The 16,506-nt window shown below is 47.8% G+C and overlaps 2 protein-coding genes across 2 annotated transcripts; both read right to left on the bottom strand.

The window, feature by feature from the left end:
• Positions 1-323: 323 nt before the first annotated feature.
• On the bottom strand, positions 324-4,418 carry LOC109769547 (uncharacterized). Its single transcript, XM_020328276.4, has 3 exons — positions 4,258-4,418; positions 3,749-4,012; positions 324-798 (listed from the first exon to the last, which is right to left on the bottom strand). Exons 1-3 carry the CDS (start codon positions 4,292-4,294, stop codon positions 608-610), a joined length of 492 nt encoding a protein of 163 aa, XP_020183865.1. The 5' UTR covers positions 4,295-4,418; the 3' UTR covers positions 324-607.
• A 10,708-nt stretch (positions 4,419-15,126) lies between these two features.
• On the bottom strand, positions 15,127-15,630 carry LOC109769541 (mitochondrial import inner membrane translocase subunit TIM17-2-like). The gene has a single exon (XM_020328272.1). The coding sequence runs from the start codon at positions 15,628-15,630 to the stop codon at positions 15,127-15,129; it is 504 nt and encodes a 167-aa protein (XP_020183861.1).
• Positions 15,631-16,506: the final 876 nt, after the last annotated feature.

Below are 16,506 nucleotides of genomic sequence, written 5' to 3'. Positions count from 1 at the left end.
ACATCAATTATAAAACATCAAGAAAATTGGAAATATTCAAACATAAAGATTTGAAAATTTTGGAACTAGTAGACAAATTATTGGAATATCCCCAAAAACAATATATTTCTTCTATTTTTCAAATAATGTAGACACATTTTGGAAGTAGTAGACAAATTATTGGAAAGTCCCCAAAAATAATATATCAAGCAAAAAAAGTAGTTTAGTAAGATTCTTGAAATAATATTTTTTTAAATAATGTAGCAGCTAGTCCTTAATGTCAGGCTCCTAGTTTGAAATGCATAATCATGAATCAAGTCCGACGATCAAATCGTCTACGGATCTCCAGCAAGATACCAATGTAAAATAGTTCAACTGAATCACCTGTAACAACATAACTGAAACCGAAACACATAACATCCATGTTACCGTAACATAAATTCCATGTTACACGGCCAGAATGAACGGAAGCATCCCTTCAGGAAGTGGGATCAGCTACCAACTAGCCCTAGCAAGTTCGCGCAAGGTAGTTACACCGATCCACTATGAAAACCATGTACGTACTTGGCAAATGCGCATGCATACAGTACTTGTTCCAATGTTAGCATCCAAGGATTTATCAAGAGCTCTAGTTCACAGCCTGAGCTTCCGCCACGGCCATGGGATCTGCTTCATCCGTCTCCCCGTTCTTTTCTGCGGCTACTTTCTCCCTGTGAAGCCTTTCTGCTTCTTTCATTGCTGCATTCTGCTCTGTCTGAAGGCGCTTCATTTCCTCTTCTTGCTGCTGCCTCTCAAACCAAGTATCCGCATCCGCCCAAACTGAACACAGACATGTACTTAGTGAGCAATCAATGTAGACAAAGTTGTCATGAAGCCAAACCTCCAAATTAGCATATATCTGCCTTTTTACAAACTATGAAACAGAAGCATAGACAGAAAGGGATCATAATCTACATAATGTAAGAATCAACCACATAATCAGACTTGCATTCAGCAGCTGTATCTGACGCAAGAAAATCCTACAAGAATCTTGTGTTCAAAACAGAGCCTAAGATCACATAATACATTAAAAAATCTGACGCGAAAGAACAAACTCAGTTTGAGTACAATTAACACAGCAGTATAATTTGTCTGTTCATGTTGCGAATACCAAGTCTACAAGAGAAGCAGTTTCGCATGGTGTGAACAACTGTGCCTCCTAGATGAAGGGCTTCCTTGTAGTTTCTTCCTGATTGACATGTTATACTGCAGTTCTGTAATTACACAGGAATCATTAAGTTCAAACTTAGTTTGGTGTAATCTGCTACCCATGATATGTTGCCTGGAGCCCCAGCAAAGGTAGAAGCTGTGCTCAATGGGACACTGTGCCATTAAACCATGACCACAGAGCATGTGACATGAGTGTAGAGAACAAAAGAGATGGGGAAGAAGAAAGATTGATTTCCGTGTTTGCTTTATTCCTCTGTCCAAGGCTCTATACATAGGGAGACTGATGGGGACATCCCTAATGACGCGTAATGATACACAAGTACGCAACCAACTCAGTAGGACTACAATGGCTCATGGAATGGATTTTTCATGTACCAGATCTGGTGGGCCAGACATCAAGCAAAAATGGACATACAATCAAAGGGTAAGGAGCAATTATTTGCAATGACGGGTGGATTGGTCAGAGCTGCAAGGAGAGACTCGGTTATGGTGCGATAAAGAGCTTGAGGCCAACCAAATACATGTGAATCTTATCCTACTTTACTCACTACCTAATCTTCATGAGAATTGGGTATTACTTGATGCTTTCACACTTGATTTGAGAAGAAACTAGTTGAGCTTAGAATTGGGAGATGCCCTCCACCTTAGTTCTTGCATTTCCTTCTGTTTGTAAGAATCAAAGAGCATCTGTTCGAGTGGACTCAAGAGATCCATCAAGTGTTATGTTTGTTGAGTTCATTGTCCAAGGCTATACATTGGTGTCTGTTGTTGACATTTTATTCATCAAGCAAAACAAGTTATCATTTCCTAGTGCAAAGATCGGGCTTAATACAGGAGCCTCCCATATCAGAGACGCAAAAAGGAAAAAAATTTCCTAAGATCAAGATTCTATCTTGCTTTCCAAGGAAACTAATTAAAAGGAAAAAAAAATAAGCTAGGACAAGGCTTTTCTCTAAGTGGCTTAGGCACCCATCACACTGTCCTGTCGGCCTGCAGGCACATGGCTCCACCTGTTGTAGTGATGCCTCCACATTATAGCCATGTTTCGTCTTTTTTCATTGCCACACACTAACATATGGAATAATTCCAACATCCACTAAAACCAGTTAAGATCCTTGCTAATTAATGAGACAATAAGAGGGACACAATATTTACCAGTAGTTTGGTACACTTGTAATCAACCAAGGTCGCATGTTTTGAATATGAAGAATCTAGTTTGTCTTGGAGAGGCAATAGCTGACAACCAAATCTAGGTGACTAAATAGAGCGCAATATTAACCAAGGCTGAGAAGCTAGCTGGTATGAGCGAAAATTATTCTATAATCTTTTTTTAATTGTAGGAATGCCAACTGCATGATCTGCAAACACTCCTTGTACATTAGTACTGCCGTCTTATGTGCTCCTCTCACAACAAAATCAAAACTGGTATCCTAGAATAAAAGGCAAAATTGCAAAAGTTTGATCTATCCATAAACGTATGCTCATGTACTCCCTCTATTCGTATAGAACGCGGGCCCAGTCTGCAGCATGCAACTTTTACTGATACTTCTCATATCTACCGGAAAGAGTTCTCGAGGACTATGATACTATGAACATATTTCTCATGAAAAATCTAATGATACTATTTTCACCTGACCAATCTAAAACCTTTCTCATTATGAGTAAAAGGATGTCATGTATTTCCAAACAGGGGTAGTAACAAAGATATAAACTCTCAACTCTGAAAGTTTTCTCATCAATATCTTCCTAATTATATACAGATCCAGACAGACTGAGAACCGAGAGCTCATAGTCATACTTATATAACACTTGTCTCTTTTTTTCTGCAAAGCCGACCACTACAACTAAGTAATATAATAGTATTTGTGTGATAAGATCATAAATTTTAAATTGGCATTTTGATAATGCGGTTTCAACTAAAACTGGCATGGGTAAATATTTTAAATATGGGAGCATCCATAGTAAATTAGATACTAGATCGAGATGTTTGGATCATGGCTAAATTTATAAGCGAAGAATGCACGTGAGATTAGCAGAGGACCTACAATTCTGATTGCTGACTACTAGAGCTGAACCAGATGGACACATTTGGACTATTCAGATTATATAGTTGAAATTCTGAACATTGTTCCTACCAAACCAAGCAAGAGCTAACATATTTCCAATACAGAAAGATCTAAGTAGAAACCTATTCCCGGGCACACTAGAATTAATCCAAACCCCATGACACAGAACTATCGAAAACTCACAACTTGTTGGTCAGCACAAGAGCTTAATGTATATGGACACTCATTTTTCTACCGATTCGAACTGGAGAAAACATAAAGACAAACCACAATACAAAAGCATAACTCGCGGACATTAACACCATATCAAATCTCTAGGCTTTAGTCTAATCGCAAGTCCTAAAAATTCCTCGCCCTTAATTTTCAAATTTCATGCCAGGTAAGGAAAAACATTTGGCAGCCCTAACCCTAGTGTCAAGCAACCAGGCAGGCAAGCACGAAGGAAGGGCGTAACGTAACTGAACAGAGGAGAAAGCGCGGGGCGCCTGACGTACCTGGCTGCGCGGCCCATCCCTGCTCCCCTCCCTTGATCTTCTCGGGGAAGGCGTAGTTGACGGTGAGGACGCGGCCGAAGAGCTCGGCGCCGTCCATGTTGTCCATGGCGGCGGCGGCGTCCTCGCGCTCGAGGAAGGTGACGAAGCCGAAGGAGCGGTGCTTCTGCGTGGCCTGGTCGAGCGGGGTCTTGACGTCCTTGACCTCCCCGAACGGCACGAACGCCGCGTGCAGGATCTTCTCGTCCACCTCCTCCGCCAGCCCACCTGCGCCGAAGGAAGCAAGCAAACGGAGCTCGGCTTAGTTTCCATCGCACGGGAGTTTGGCCAGGGAGAAAGAGAAGCCGAGGCCCTTCTGCGGCCGGGGAAGCAGCCAGGAGAACACCCGGGGAAGAACCGTGTGCATCTCGGGGAGGAATTTCGTCGAACAGGTGGCGAGCGAGCGAGCGAGCGAAGAGAGGACAAGGGAAGAGGAGAAGAGGTTAGTGAGGGAGGATGGTGCTACAGCGTACCTACGTAGAGGGTGTTCTTCTGCACCGGCTGGTTCATGGCGGCGGCGGCGGCGATGAAGCGGCGGGGTCGGTAGGAGCCGGGGATGGCTCGCGGGGAGGAAAACAGAAGCAGGGGATTTGCTTTTTTTTTTTTTTTCACACCTGAAAACAGGGGCCTTGCCGCGGTCGAGGAAGCTGCAAGCGGGTGGTGTAAACCTGATCGTTTTCTGGGCCGGGCCGGGCTTGGCAGAGCCCAGTCTAAAAATTCCAAGCCTGGCCCAAACTACATGAACAGTGTCATTTTCAGAACTTAGACAATCAATTTCAGGGCAAAACATACTACGCTATTCCTTTTTTTTTGCATGGTAAAAGAGGAGTTTTATTCTATAGTCAGGGTTACAGTTAAGTCACAAGAGCCTCCATACTACACTATTCCTATTTTATGAATAACGTAACATATTTGGTCACTTAGTGCTGTTTTTGAGCTTTGGGCGGAAAAGTGGAGCCAGGCTCGGGCGGAATGATTAGGTCTAGGGTGGTGCATTTTATTGGATATGTGGGAAGTTAAAATTGCTTTGAAACATGAAATCTTTGCTTCTATGTGCAAGTGAAGACACATCGAGGCAGCAAAGGGTGGCCAGAGCAGGAGATCGTAGCGGGTGCACTCACACTTGTGGTGAAACTAGTTGTAAAATGTATGTTTTTTTCGACATAGAAGCAATACAATGTCACAAAAATTCCATGTCCAAACTTGAAATATAGCTTGAGAAACAAATTTGGCATCGATCATGTTAATGGGCCAAATTTGGCAGCAAAGGGTTATGAAGATTAACTTTTGAGAAAATCAATGAGCTGTATTAGTACTTGGTTTGCCACCTCCATAATAAATCACAAGACCCCGCTCCAGAGATTGGTACCAAGGATCGATCCGCCTGTTTTGGATTAAATTTCGGGATTGGTTTTTGCCGGATGACACTAGGGATGTCAACCGGGCCCGTTTAATCCTGTTTAAAGTCTACTTATGATATGATAATTCAAAAAGGTTTTTTGTTTGTTTGAGAAAAATGAACTATCAAGCTAGCAAACAGTAACTAAACGGGATTGCAGACGTCATTTATTTGCCACTTACATCCCTAGATGACTGTTAGGAGCTAGGGTTTTGCCGGTTCTAAGGCATAGATTGTAGGGGAAAGATGGAGGAAGACGAGGTCGAGGGCGCGGCGGCCGACGGCTGGGCGCCGTCCTTGCGTGGTCGAGAAGAGGTGGCGGCGGCGCAAGAGGCGGCTAGGGTTAGGTCTCCCGGCTCCCTAAGGGAAGCCGATCAAATACTGATTGCTTCTTGCTTGATTAGATCGATACATCTCCTCTCCTTATATAGAGAGGTTTACTTGACTCCTAAGCAAACAACCCTAATATCGATAAGATAATTGGGCTAAGCCCCTAATAACGATAAGATAACTTGGGCCACAGCCCACCTAATATGCCGGTCATAACACTTCTCCCCGCCTGCACAAACAGCTCGTCCTCGAGCTGTAAGGCGGGGAAGCGCTTGCTGAACTCCTCGAGGTGATCAACCAGCGTCAAACACCTCCACGACAGCTGGGGCGGCCAGGTCGCCGAGCCCGGCGGCGACGGCGTCCTCCTCAATGTAGTCTGCAGCCTCCAGGTAGAAGAGTCGGGGGCAGACGTGGCCGGGCATGTAGGTCTCATCGCAGTTGAAGCACAACCCTTGGCGGCGACGCTCGAGTAGCTCGGCCGAGGTGAGCCGGCGGAACGGGCGCGCCGCGGTCGCGGCAAGGGGTGCCGCGGAAGCCTGAGCAGGATGACCCTGCGCGGGAACATCCAGCCAGGGTGGCGGCCCAGCGGCCGGGGACGGTGATGCCTGCTGGATGGCCACCGCGCGGTGCTCGAACGCGCGGACGTAGTACATGGCCGTCTGGAGGTCCTGGGGTCCCTGCAGCTCGACGTCCACACGGATATGATCTGGCAGACCGCCGACGAAGAGTTCGGCCCGCTGGTGAGCCGTCACGCCGGACGCGTGGTACGCCAGGGCCTGAAAGCGGTCGGTGTAGTCCTGCACCGTAAAGGTGAAGGGAAGGCGGCCCAACTCCTCCAGCCGGCTCCCACGTATCGGTAGTCCGAATCGAAGGAGGCAGAACTCGTGAAAGCGCTCCCATGGGGGCATGCTGCCCTCGTCCTCCTCGAGGGCGTAGTACCACGTCTGTACGATGCCGCGGAGGTGATAAGAGGCGAGCCAGGTGCGGTCCGACGCGAGCGTCCGTTGCCCCCGGAAGAACTGCTCGCACTGGTTGAGCCAGTTGAGGGGGTCCTCGGCGCCGTCGTAGGTGGCGAAGGCGAGCTTGGCGAAGCGCGGCGGTGACTGAGCATGACCGCCGTGAGCGACGGCTCGGCGGTACGGAGCAATAGGATGGCGTTGGTCCGATGTGCACAGGTGGTCCGCAGGAAAGCGGTGGCCCGTCGAAGCCAGCGTGGAAACCCGCGGAGCCGGAGGGCCCGTCGTACGACAGGGAGGGCGCCGGCTGGTCCGCGGCCATGGTGTAGACTGGCGGCGGTGACGTCCCAGCCAACCAGGCCGGAAGCTGGGACGGCAGGGCGGGAACCGCACTTGCTGAATCGACACGCTTGCCGACGCGGTTGTAGTCAGCCCGGTGCTGGGTGGCAGAGGCGCCGGCAGCGGCAGCTGCTGCTGCCTGGAAACGGCGGAGGCGGCGGGCGCGGCGATGGCCGCGGCCGGCCATTGTGGCCAGATCGAGGCGGTGGCGGGGGACTGGCTGTAGCTGTAGCGAGGGCTGCAGCGGCCCGACCAGTGTCGCGGTGGCCCCGGGGTGCGGCGACTGCCAGGGCGGTGGCGGCGATGACCCGGGTGGCGTGGGTGACGCGGTGAGGGCCGGCGCCGGCCACTGCGGCCATTGGGGCGCGGCGGCGGGCGGCGGCTGAAGCGGCCAGTGGTGGTGTAGAGGCCCGGTCGGCGCCGCGGGTGCCGAATACCACGGCAGGGCGGCTGGCCCGGTCGCGGCAGTAGGGGCCGGCTAGGTATAGCCGTATCCCTGGACGGCGGTGACGAGATCGTTGAGGACCCCGGTGATCTCCGCCGGGGAGTAGACGGCGGTCGGTGGTGCGGTAGAGGGCGCCGTCATCTGGGTGGTGGCGGCGCTGGAGGATGCGACCAGCGGCGCGGACGGGAGGGCAGCGACACGGTGGAGAAGGCCAGCGGCGCGGTGGTGACGGTCGGCAGCGGAAGCGACGGGATGGGCGGCGGCGAAGACATGATCGGAACTAAGCTACCTGATACCAAGGTGTTAGGAGCTAGGGTTTTGCCGGTTCTAGGGCATAAATTGTAGGGGAAAGATGGAGGAAGACGAGGTCGAGGACGCGGCGGCCGGCGGCTGGGCGCCGTCCTTGCGTGGTGGAGAAGAGGCGGAAGCGGCGCAAGAGGCGGCTAGGGTTAGGTCTCAGGGCTCCCTAAGGGAAGCCGAGAAAATACTGATTACTTCTTGCTTGATTAGATTGATACATCTCCTCTCCTTATATAGAGAGGTTTACTTGACTCCTAAGCAGACGACCCTAATACCGATAAGATAATTAGGCTAAGCTCCTAATAACAATAAGATAACTTGGGCCACAGCCCACCTAATATGCCGGTCATAACACTCGGTATCAACGACACCCTAAGGCTAAATTATATAGCAGTTGCACAAGTAGACTCATACGCTCCGGTCATAGCCGAGCCTGAAACAACACGGGAAAGGCTCCACACACGTCTTAATAAAAATGAGCATAGTTCTTGAGCGGGTAAAATAGTTCAGGCCTATCGCCGAGTTGAGGAAATAAGCAGACTGCGCCGCTAGCAGCATGGCGACACTTGATCATCTCCAGAGTGAGACCAGTTGAACTGAAGTTCGCATGGCGGAAGACAAAGTAGACCAGTTGAACTGAACACCTCCAGCTCAAACAGAACCCTACCTAGCTGCATAAAATAAACAACAGAGGACAGAGTGAGCACACGAGACTACAGACTAGACCATGTAAAAAAAAGGACTCCAGACTGGAAGAGATACAGGGCATACTGTACGAGAAATTCCATCACTGGATTAACTTGGGACAGGGCACATGTCTTAACTTATACTCCCTCCGTTTTAAAATATAAGGTGTATTGGATATTTCAAAAGTCAAACATGTGCATCAAAGTATAAAGAGTATTTGATAGGCAGCCTTTCTAGGTAGCGTTTCAACTATTTACTTGATCATCAAACAGCCATAGAGCAACTTGGAAAACTGTCCCATTACAAGGGAAACAAATACACTTATTAAAGTATTCTACCTTCAGTACTACCTACAACAGAGCTAGCTTTGCTAATCAAGCATAAAGTTCAAGACTTCCTATTGCAGTGCTATGCTCCCCGTCCATCTCGTTGTGGCCCAAGTTGCACCTCTAGATGTTTCGCCACCTCTAAAAAAGGTAGATCCTCCTTTAAACAAAAAAAAAACACTGGCACAATAAGGAGCAACATTGTAGGTGCCACTGTAAGGCTAACGCATCGTTGTGGGCTAAAAGGAAGTAAAAGTGGCGCATGAAGATATAGCATGCAATTCTGATTGGGTCTAATTAACAATTAAGCTTTTCATTAAAAAATTTCAAAACAAATATTGTCATTGAATAATGTTATCTATGGGCTGGAAACTGAACAACAATAATATTGAAGAATGATAATGGTTACTTACTCGAACTCAATTTTCTCAGAAGGTACTCCATGGGTAGAGAGCACCTTTAAAATAAGGTCAACTATCATATCTCTCTTCGGCGCATACATAATTTTGACTACCTTGAGATGCTATGATATCAACGATTGTTCAATTGAGTTACGGCCTTTTCCTCTTGGGACAAGGGCTACACGTAGTGAGACAAATCTCTGTAGCAAACATTATTTTGATTAGGTCAACAAAAGATACATGGCAATGATCAAGTCAACAAAAGATACATGACAACTTCAAAGACAAGTTATCAGAGAATATATACTTGGTACCTCAAAAGTAAGAGAATCAAACTGAAGCGTAAGCGTCTCTAGAATAGGTGAGTGCTGGAGAAAGTAAATTAGTCCGCGGAAGTCATAACTCACACACCAGTCATTGAGCAACAACGTTTTCAGCTTGCAGAACATAGGGCACCATTTCAAATCATTTCTGAAAATAAACTGCACAAAGTGAAGAGTGTTAAAGACAATTCAAGGTCTCTAACTGCTGAAGTATATGATGATGTTTTCTCAGAAACAGATGTACTGAATTAGAAGCTTCCTGCAGGGTTTTCACAGTAATCAAGTTTAAGCAGCTCGATGCAAAGATTTTTATATCCCATGCATGCTGGATTTAGTAGGTCCCTATACTACTCTGAAGTCCATCTGAAGTGTTGCATAAATTAAAATGGCTCACAAATTAATCTCAACCATACAAGTGTAAATAGTGCAAATGATGATTAAAAGTATCAAGTACCCGTCTGCACAATATACTGCCATTCTCACAAATGAACCATAAGGATGCTTTCATAGAAACATTAAGATTGTTTGTTATGCCCATATTTACAGATAATTGCATACAAACACTAGCATACTGCAAACAACAATAGGAGTTAGAAAAGGTGGGAGCATACCATAGCGGGATCAGATATTGCCAACTCCAAATTCGTAGCACCTGAAAAACGTTTGAAGACCACAGAGCAGTCACTTTTACCGATTTGGCCATTGCACCTCACACATGATGGATCTAGACAAAAACATATCCCTTCTTCAAGCATAACAGATGCTGTCACCAGTGACGGCATGCTATCAAGAAAAGGAGTCAAACCCCAACATGGAGCTAGTCTCAAGCCAATGAGATTTGGAGCAGAAATACAAGTGGGGGTCCTCATATCAAAACCCCTTCCCGGAATGTTAAGATGCCATATTGATTGGGACAAGATATTCGTGTGGATGTAACAACTTGTCAGCTCTAACTCCTCTAGCACCTGACAACTCGAAAAGTCCAGAGAGCATCCCTCGAAGTACATATGGCAGAGCTGCAACCTCTTCAAGTGCGATGAGATGAAAGCCATGTTGGTTGTTACCCGCGTGTGAACAGCAAGTCGAAGCACCTGAACTTGGTGCGATACAGCATGCCGGAGCCACGGTTTCATTCGTCGAAATGCGTCACCGATATCACTGTTCTCACAATCAGAACTGATGTGGCATACATTCAGAGGCGTCGGGTCGCGGAGGCGAAGCAGCTCGTCTACAAACGTGGTTGAGCCAGTCGCGCCGTGGTGGATGTCGGGATCACGTATGCGCAGGGCTGGCACAGACTTCCACAGCGAGCGCCAGCGCTTAGCGAGCACGCACGTACGCACGGCATCCCGCGAGGGGACGAAGGACAGGAGGATCCTCAGGGCGTCGTTCGGGAGGCCGCCGATGAGGTCCTCGCCGCTGGCAACGGTCCTTTCCATTGCGTCGAACAGGTAGCCTGCGCCGAAGCTGCAAAGTGGCTGGACATAGTGAGTTGAGCGAGAGCATCCAGATGGAGAAGGAGAAGACGAAGATAGACAGCACCACAAGATCATTACATCGCCTCTAGCCGCCGCGAGGGAGACGACAGCCCTCCGTGAAGACGGCGTCACTTCATTTGTCAAGACAAAGCAAGACGTCAACCCTCCGTGAAGCCATCGACTAGTAGTACGGAGATCTCACTCGTCAGTTTGGGGGAGAGGAAGAGAGAAAATCCAAGGAGATTTATTGCCACAACGATGACCGCTTGGCCTCCCCCAACGAATGCGTGCGCAGTCTTTCATTTACCACCTCGCCTCGTTCGGGGAGAAAGAGTGACACAACAGAAGCCGAGGCGGCCAGAGCAGAACGAGGCTTTGACTGCGTTGCCCTACGATGAATGTGAACGAGCGGTGCATGCATGCATCGTCCCTCTTTCCCTTCCCGTAAAGAAAATGTATACTCCTAGAACGAGCGGAGTATGTCACGTGTACCTAGAATGAACGATATATCACCAAATTGCTGTTGTTGTTCTTCGACAGCTCAGAAATACAACTCAAGCGTTGCATAAATTTAAATGCCTCACAGAGTAATCTCAACCATACATGTTTCAAGTAGTATCAGTGACTAAAGAGTACCCAAGTACCGGCATACATAATGCAATTCTCACAAACAAAAAGTAGGGTGTTTGTAATCATTCTGACAACACATTACATGGTACATGCAGCACATGATCCGTCATCAGAGTCACACGCGCCCTCAGTCTCGCGTGATCCATCATCAGAGTCACACTCATTGTTGATCTCTTCAGGCGTAACAACCGATGTTACCAATGATGGCATGCCATCAAGCAAAGGAATCAGACCTTCCATTGCAGTCAGCTTCAAGCTAATGAGATTCGGGGCAGAAATACGAGTCCGGTAATCACTACTAAAGCATCCGTCGTGGATGTTAAGATGCTGCAATGAAAGGCACAGGATAGCATCCACGAAGATGTCGCAACCTGACATCTCCAACTCCTCTAGCACATGGCAGCTCGACAAATCCAGAGAGCCTCCGGAGAAGGTCATGCGGCTGAACCGCAACGTCTTCAAGTGCGAGGAGACGATAGCCATGTTGGCCGCATGGCAGACAAAGGAGATTCGAAGCTCCCGAGCTTGGCAAGACACAGCATGCTGGACCCACGGTTCGATTATTCTTCGAAACGTCTTACCGGACCAATCCATTCCCCAGCTATGGGAACTGATGTCACACACATTCAGAGGCACCGGGTCGCGGAGGCGAAGAAGGTTGTTCACAAACGTGCTGGAGCCTTTCGTGCCGTGGCAGGTGTCGGGGTCGTCGATGCGGAGGGCGGGCACGGACTTCCAGAGGGTGCGCCAGCGCCTGGTGAGCACGCACGTCCGCACGGCCTCGCGGGAAACCAGGAACGACATCACGTGTAGGAGGAGCTCGTCAAGGAGGGCGCTGAGGAGGTCCTCACCACCGGCCCCAGCCGTTTCCATGCTTCCCTCATCATCAAGCTGCTCAGACATTCCGTCGAGCGGGTGGCCTGCGCCGAAGCCGTGGAGTTGTTAGGCACAGAGTGAGTCGGTGAGGGAGAGCAAACACATGGAGAAGATAGACAAAGAATCCATGATCATCACTGGATCAGCTCACCTGTAGCCGCCGGCGAAAGGCATCGACGACGGTGCTTGCTTCTCAAGGCAAAGCAAGACATGAGACCTCCCTCAGCCTCAGGCCATCTCACTCTCTCAGTTTGTGAGTAGGAGAGGAAAGGCCAGCGTCTACACCAGCCAGCGTCTTCTCTATTTATATTAGTGTTAGCCCAACATTTGATTGATACAGCTAATCCTAGGATATTGTATACGGAGTACACAGCAACTAGTAATTAAGTACATTAATTAAACCAGACTATTGACCGGATATTAACGGTGGGAGTATATGCTAGGAGATATTCTCGCCAGCAAGAGAGATGTAAGGAGTTTATTGCCGCAACCACTGCATCACGGGAAGATATCTAATGAACCTTGCTATACATACCATGAATTTCCGTCCAACACTCAGTATGATTAGAGACAGATCATAGATGATCAGTTTGTGGGCCATAGCATCTGCTGTCTGGTCGTACCAGTATCGGACGAAAAACAATCGTACGTAGAGCAGTTTCGTATCTAATGCACCGGAGCATTTGGTGCACTAATGCACCTGATCTCTGTGACATTCTTTAGAAGAATTAGAAAATAACTTTTTGAAGGGCGGAATGAGCATTAAAAAAAATTGAGGAGTACCATTGACGCAATTTTTTTGATCCAAATTCAAAAAACATATCTTGAAACAAAAAATACAAATCACGATGTGAACAATAGCTAATGCAATATGGACGGACGTAGCTATTCTCAGCTCGAGCTCAAATGAGCGGAAAGTTTAGGTTAGGAAGGTGCTGCATCTTTTTTTTAGGGAAGGAAGGTGCGGTATCTGATACCATGTCGGAAGGATAGGCAATATTCAAAGGAACAATGAAAGTTTTGGGAGATTCGGAAGCGACAGACAAACTGAAATTCCCAAGAAATAATGACCAATGAAAAATAGAAGAAATACATCAATTGTAAAACATCAAGAAAATTGGAAATATTCAAACATAAAGATTTGAGAATGTTGGAAGTAGTAGACAAATTACTGGAAAATCCCCAAAATTAATATATCAAGCAAAGAAAGAAATTTAGTAATATTCTTGAAATAAAAAAATGTTTTTATTTAATAATGTAGCAGCTAGTCCTTAATGTAACTTTCTAGTTGAAAAATGCTCAAATCATGAATCATGTCCATAGCTCAGGTCGTCTACGGATCTCCAGCTATATATGAATGTAAAATAGTTCAACCCAATCACCAATTAGATTAGCGCATATTCTCCACCCCGTCAAAGTCCCTTGTATTCGCCCGTGAATGTAGTATTATTGGTCTTAAGTGTGTTCTTATATATTTTGTGTTTTTGATTATCATCAGTGGCGGCATAGTTGAGTGGTAACCAGTGTAATCACAAGGAATAGGTTACGAGTTTGATTCCTGGTGCAAACTTGCTCCTTTTCTCAGAATTTTTATGCCGCGAGGCTCTGCAATAGATAGTGTCCTCGCGCCCAGTGAGTCGACCCAGCGTGTCATATCGACGCGCTCAACCGTACGCAGGCCGCGTATCGAGGTCTCGGCGCGGTGAGGTATTTTAAAAAAAGACTATCCTGCCATTTATTTTGAAGGGGTATGAGTTAATCTCGACCATCTATTTGTTTAGGAGGGTGTACCGAAATAGAAGTGATGGGTGCACAACGTTTACCTGAGCTACATTGTCAATGTAAACTTTGATTGGTGGGACACGATAATGATGTATTCTGGTGGGCATTCTGGTTTTTCAAATCATTTTTTGTCATGACTTTTCCGGTCTAGCGGACCAAAATGAAATTAATCAAGAAGAACCCTCGTGGTTGTGCTTTCGCTTGACCGTGTGGTGTGTGCGGCAGCTGTTTCTCATGGTGTCCATCCTATTGAGCATGTAACAAGTCAGTAATTTTTTTTATTACGGAAACATTTAGTAAACAAGAATAGCCAGTCGACTGATCTTTTATTTTTATTTTTGCAAAAACTTGTATTACTTGAACTCAAGTGTTACAATCACGACGTATGATGTCAATGACTTCCTCTGGACCAGATCCAAGCCACACAGTTGTTCAAACTTGTGATCTTCCAAGTTGGTCATAAAATGACTAGCTAGGTTTTGACTACGCCGTATATGAGTAATACGTCGTGGCCGGGGCGTGGTGAGCTCGTCGGTGTTTTGCCGTGACATGAACAGCGACGCTGCATGGTGCAAGCAGAAGCCGGTGCTGCATGTTGGCCAACTGCAGCTCGTCGCACGAGAAGTGAGGATGCGGCGTTGCACAATTGCACTCGTACACATACCTGATAGCTGGCTAGAGTCAGCTTGCGGGGGAGAGATGGGGTCTTGGGATGAAAAGCAATGTCGTGGTCCAGGAATTGTTCGGCCAAAATCAACGCTAATCAACGGCTGGCTAGGCGGCTTATCTTTTCCTAAGATCAGCCGGCTGGTTCCTAGCAGCCGCCTTTTTAATTTCTTCTATTCAAGTTTACTCAAGATTTTTTCTTGCTAGAAACAAATGAGCAAACATTAGATAATCCAAGAACCAGTTATATATTGCTGCAGCAGAAATTTCCATTGGAACACCTATTTAGCTACTTGCGTCGATGCCTTGCAACAGTAGCATTACAAGACAAGAATATAAGTTTTATAATCGACGAGTTTACAGATGAAAAACTACAGTTTGACGACAGAAACTAATAACATGAATCAAACACGACGACGTGTGGCGTCGGGAATCCCGGCCGGGCAAGCAGCGGACTCAGAAGGGATGCGGCGATCGTCTTCCCGTGGTGGCCGTGAGGCAAGGAAGCGTTTTAAGCTATGTTCGGCCATGTCGAAGGCCACTCCTATGGCGGCACCCATGAGCCCGGAGCGGGCGACCGCGCGCGGCCCGCGATGCATGGAGAAGAGGGCGTCGGTGACGCCCCATGCGACGGTGGATTCATAGGGGTAATCCGGTGACACATGGGTCACGGCGCACCTAACCGATTGGACGACGCCAAACCATGCTGCACAACTGCCGATGCTGCGCGCGTTCTTGGGGACCGCGAGGACTCCGCCGGAGAGGCGGCTCCCGCTCGGCGACTTCCAGGCGCCCTCGACGAAGTTGCAGGCGGAGCCGAAGATGGCGCCGGCGATGGCGTGGTCGCGGACCTGCTCGACGATGCTAGGCGGCGGCGGCTGCTCGGTCGTCGGTCTTGTCGTGTCCATCGACCTGTTGGTCGGTTTCCGGCGGCCGAGAGGCTTGGATTACAAAGTTGGCGAAGCGATCTAAATCGAGGGTTTGCACTTTTGGACGTCTACAGCCGAGTCTAGTCTGTTGGCAATATATTGGAGAGTTCCCAGGTCCAACCCTCTACATGTAACGGGTACGAGTCGGTCACTGCGATTTCCAAGCCCGTTTCGTTGCTGTTTCCAATACAATTTTTCATCTAATACATGATGGAATATTGCGTGACAGATGTAGCCTTCAAAGCCTGTGCTCAACTGGCATCTCTTTGGTGAGAAGGTGTCCCATTTTGTAAAAGTTTTGGTTGTGATAATTTATTTGGACGGAAACTGTAAGCACCGGAATCGATCTAGGGGAAGAAGCTAGGGTTCATGGCAAAAGGGAATTCGGTGGCGTGTATTTCCTCCCAACCTCCCTCACAGCCACCGTTCTTTACAGCTCGGCCGAAGCTGCCGTCCAAATCCTAGCCGAGTACAACCGAACGTTACAAGTTTGTATTTAAACTACCGAGTCCACTCTGGGCCGTCGTTCCACTTGGGCTTCATCTTGATTCGAGTGGGCCGCGCCACAGGCCCACTCGGAGTCTTGGGCCTAGCAGCTGTTTCGTCATTTGCCGGATGAGGAACAGTATCTGAACCTGTTGTCGCTTGGTGTCGATCTTCAGGGCTTGCCTCCCGTTGTCGATCTTCAAGACTTGCCTCCTGTTGGTTAGCGTCGCTGACAATCCTCCCTCCTTGAGAGCCGGCTTGTCCCCAAGCCGGAGCACGGGGGAACTGTTGCTTGATATACTCCAAATCTTCCCAGGTTGCATCCGTAGGTGAAGAGTCAGACCACTGTACCAGTCCTCGAATGACAGT

This window comes from Aegilops tauschii, chromosome 6, assembly GCF_002575655.3.
Source record: "Aegilops tauschii subsp. strangulata cultivar AL8/78 chromosome 6, Aet v6.0, whole genome shotgun sequence".
NCBI classification, from domain to species: Eukaryota; Viridiplantae; Streptophyta; class Magnoliopsida; order Poales; family Poaceae; genus Aegilops; species Aegilops tauschii.
Note: the sequence above shows the minus strand (reverse complement) of the source record. Positions and strands in the feature narration are given on the sequence as shown.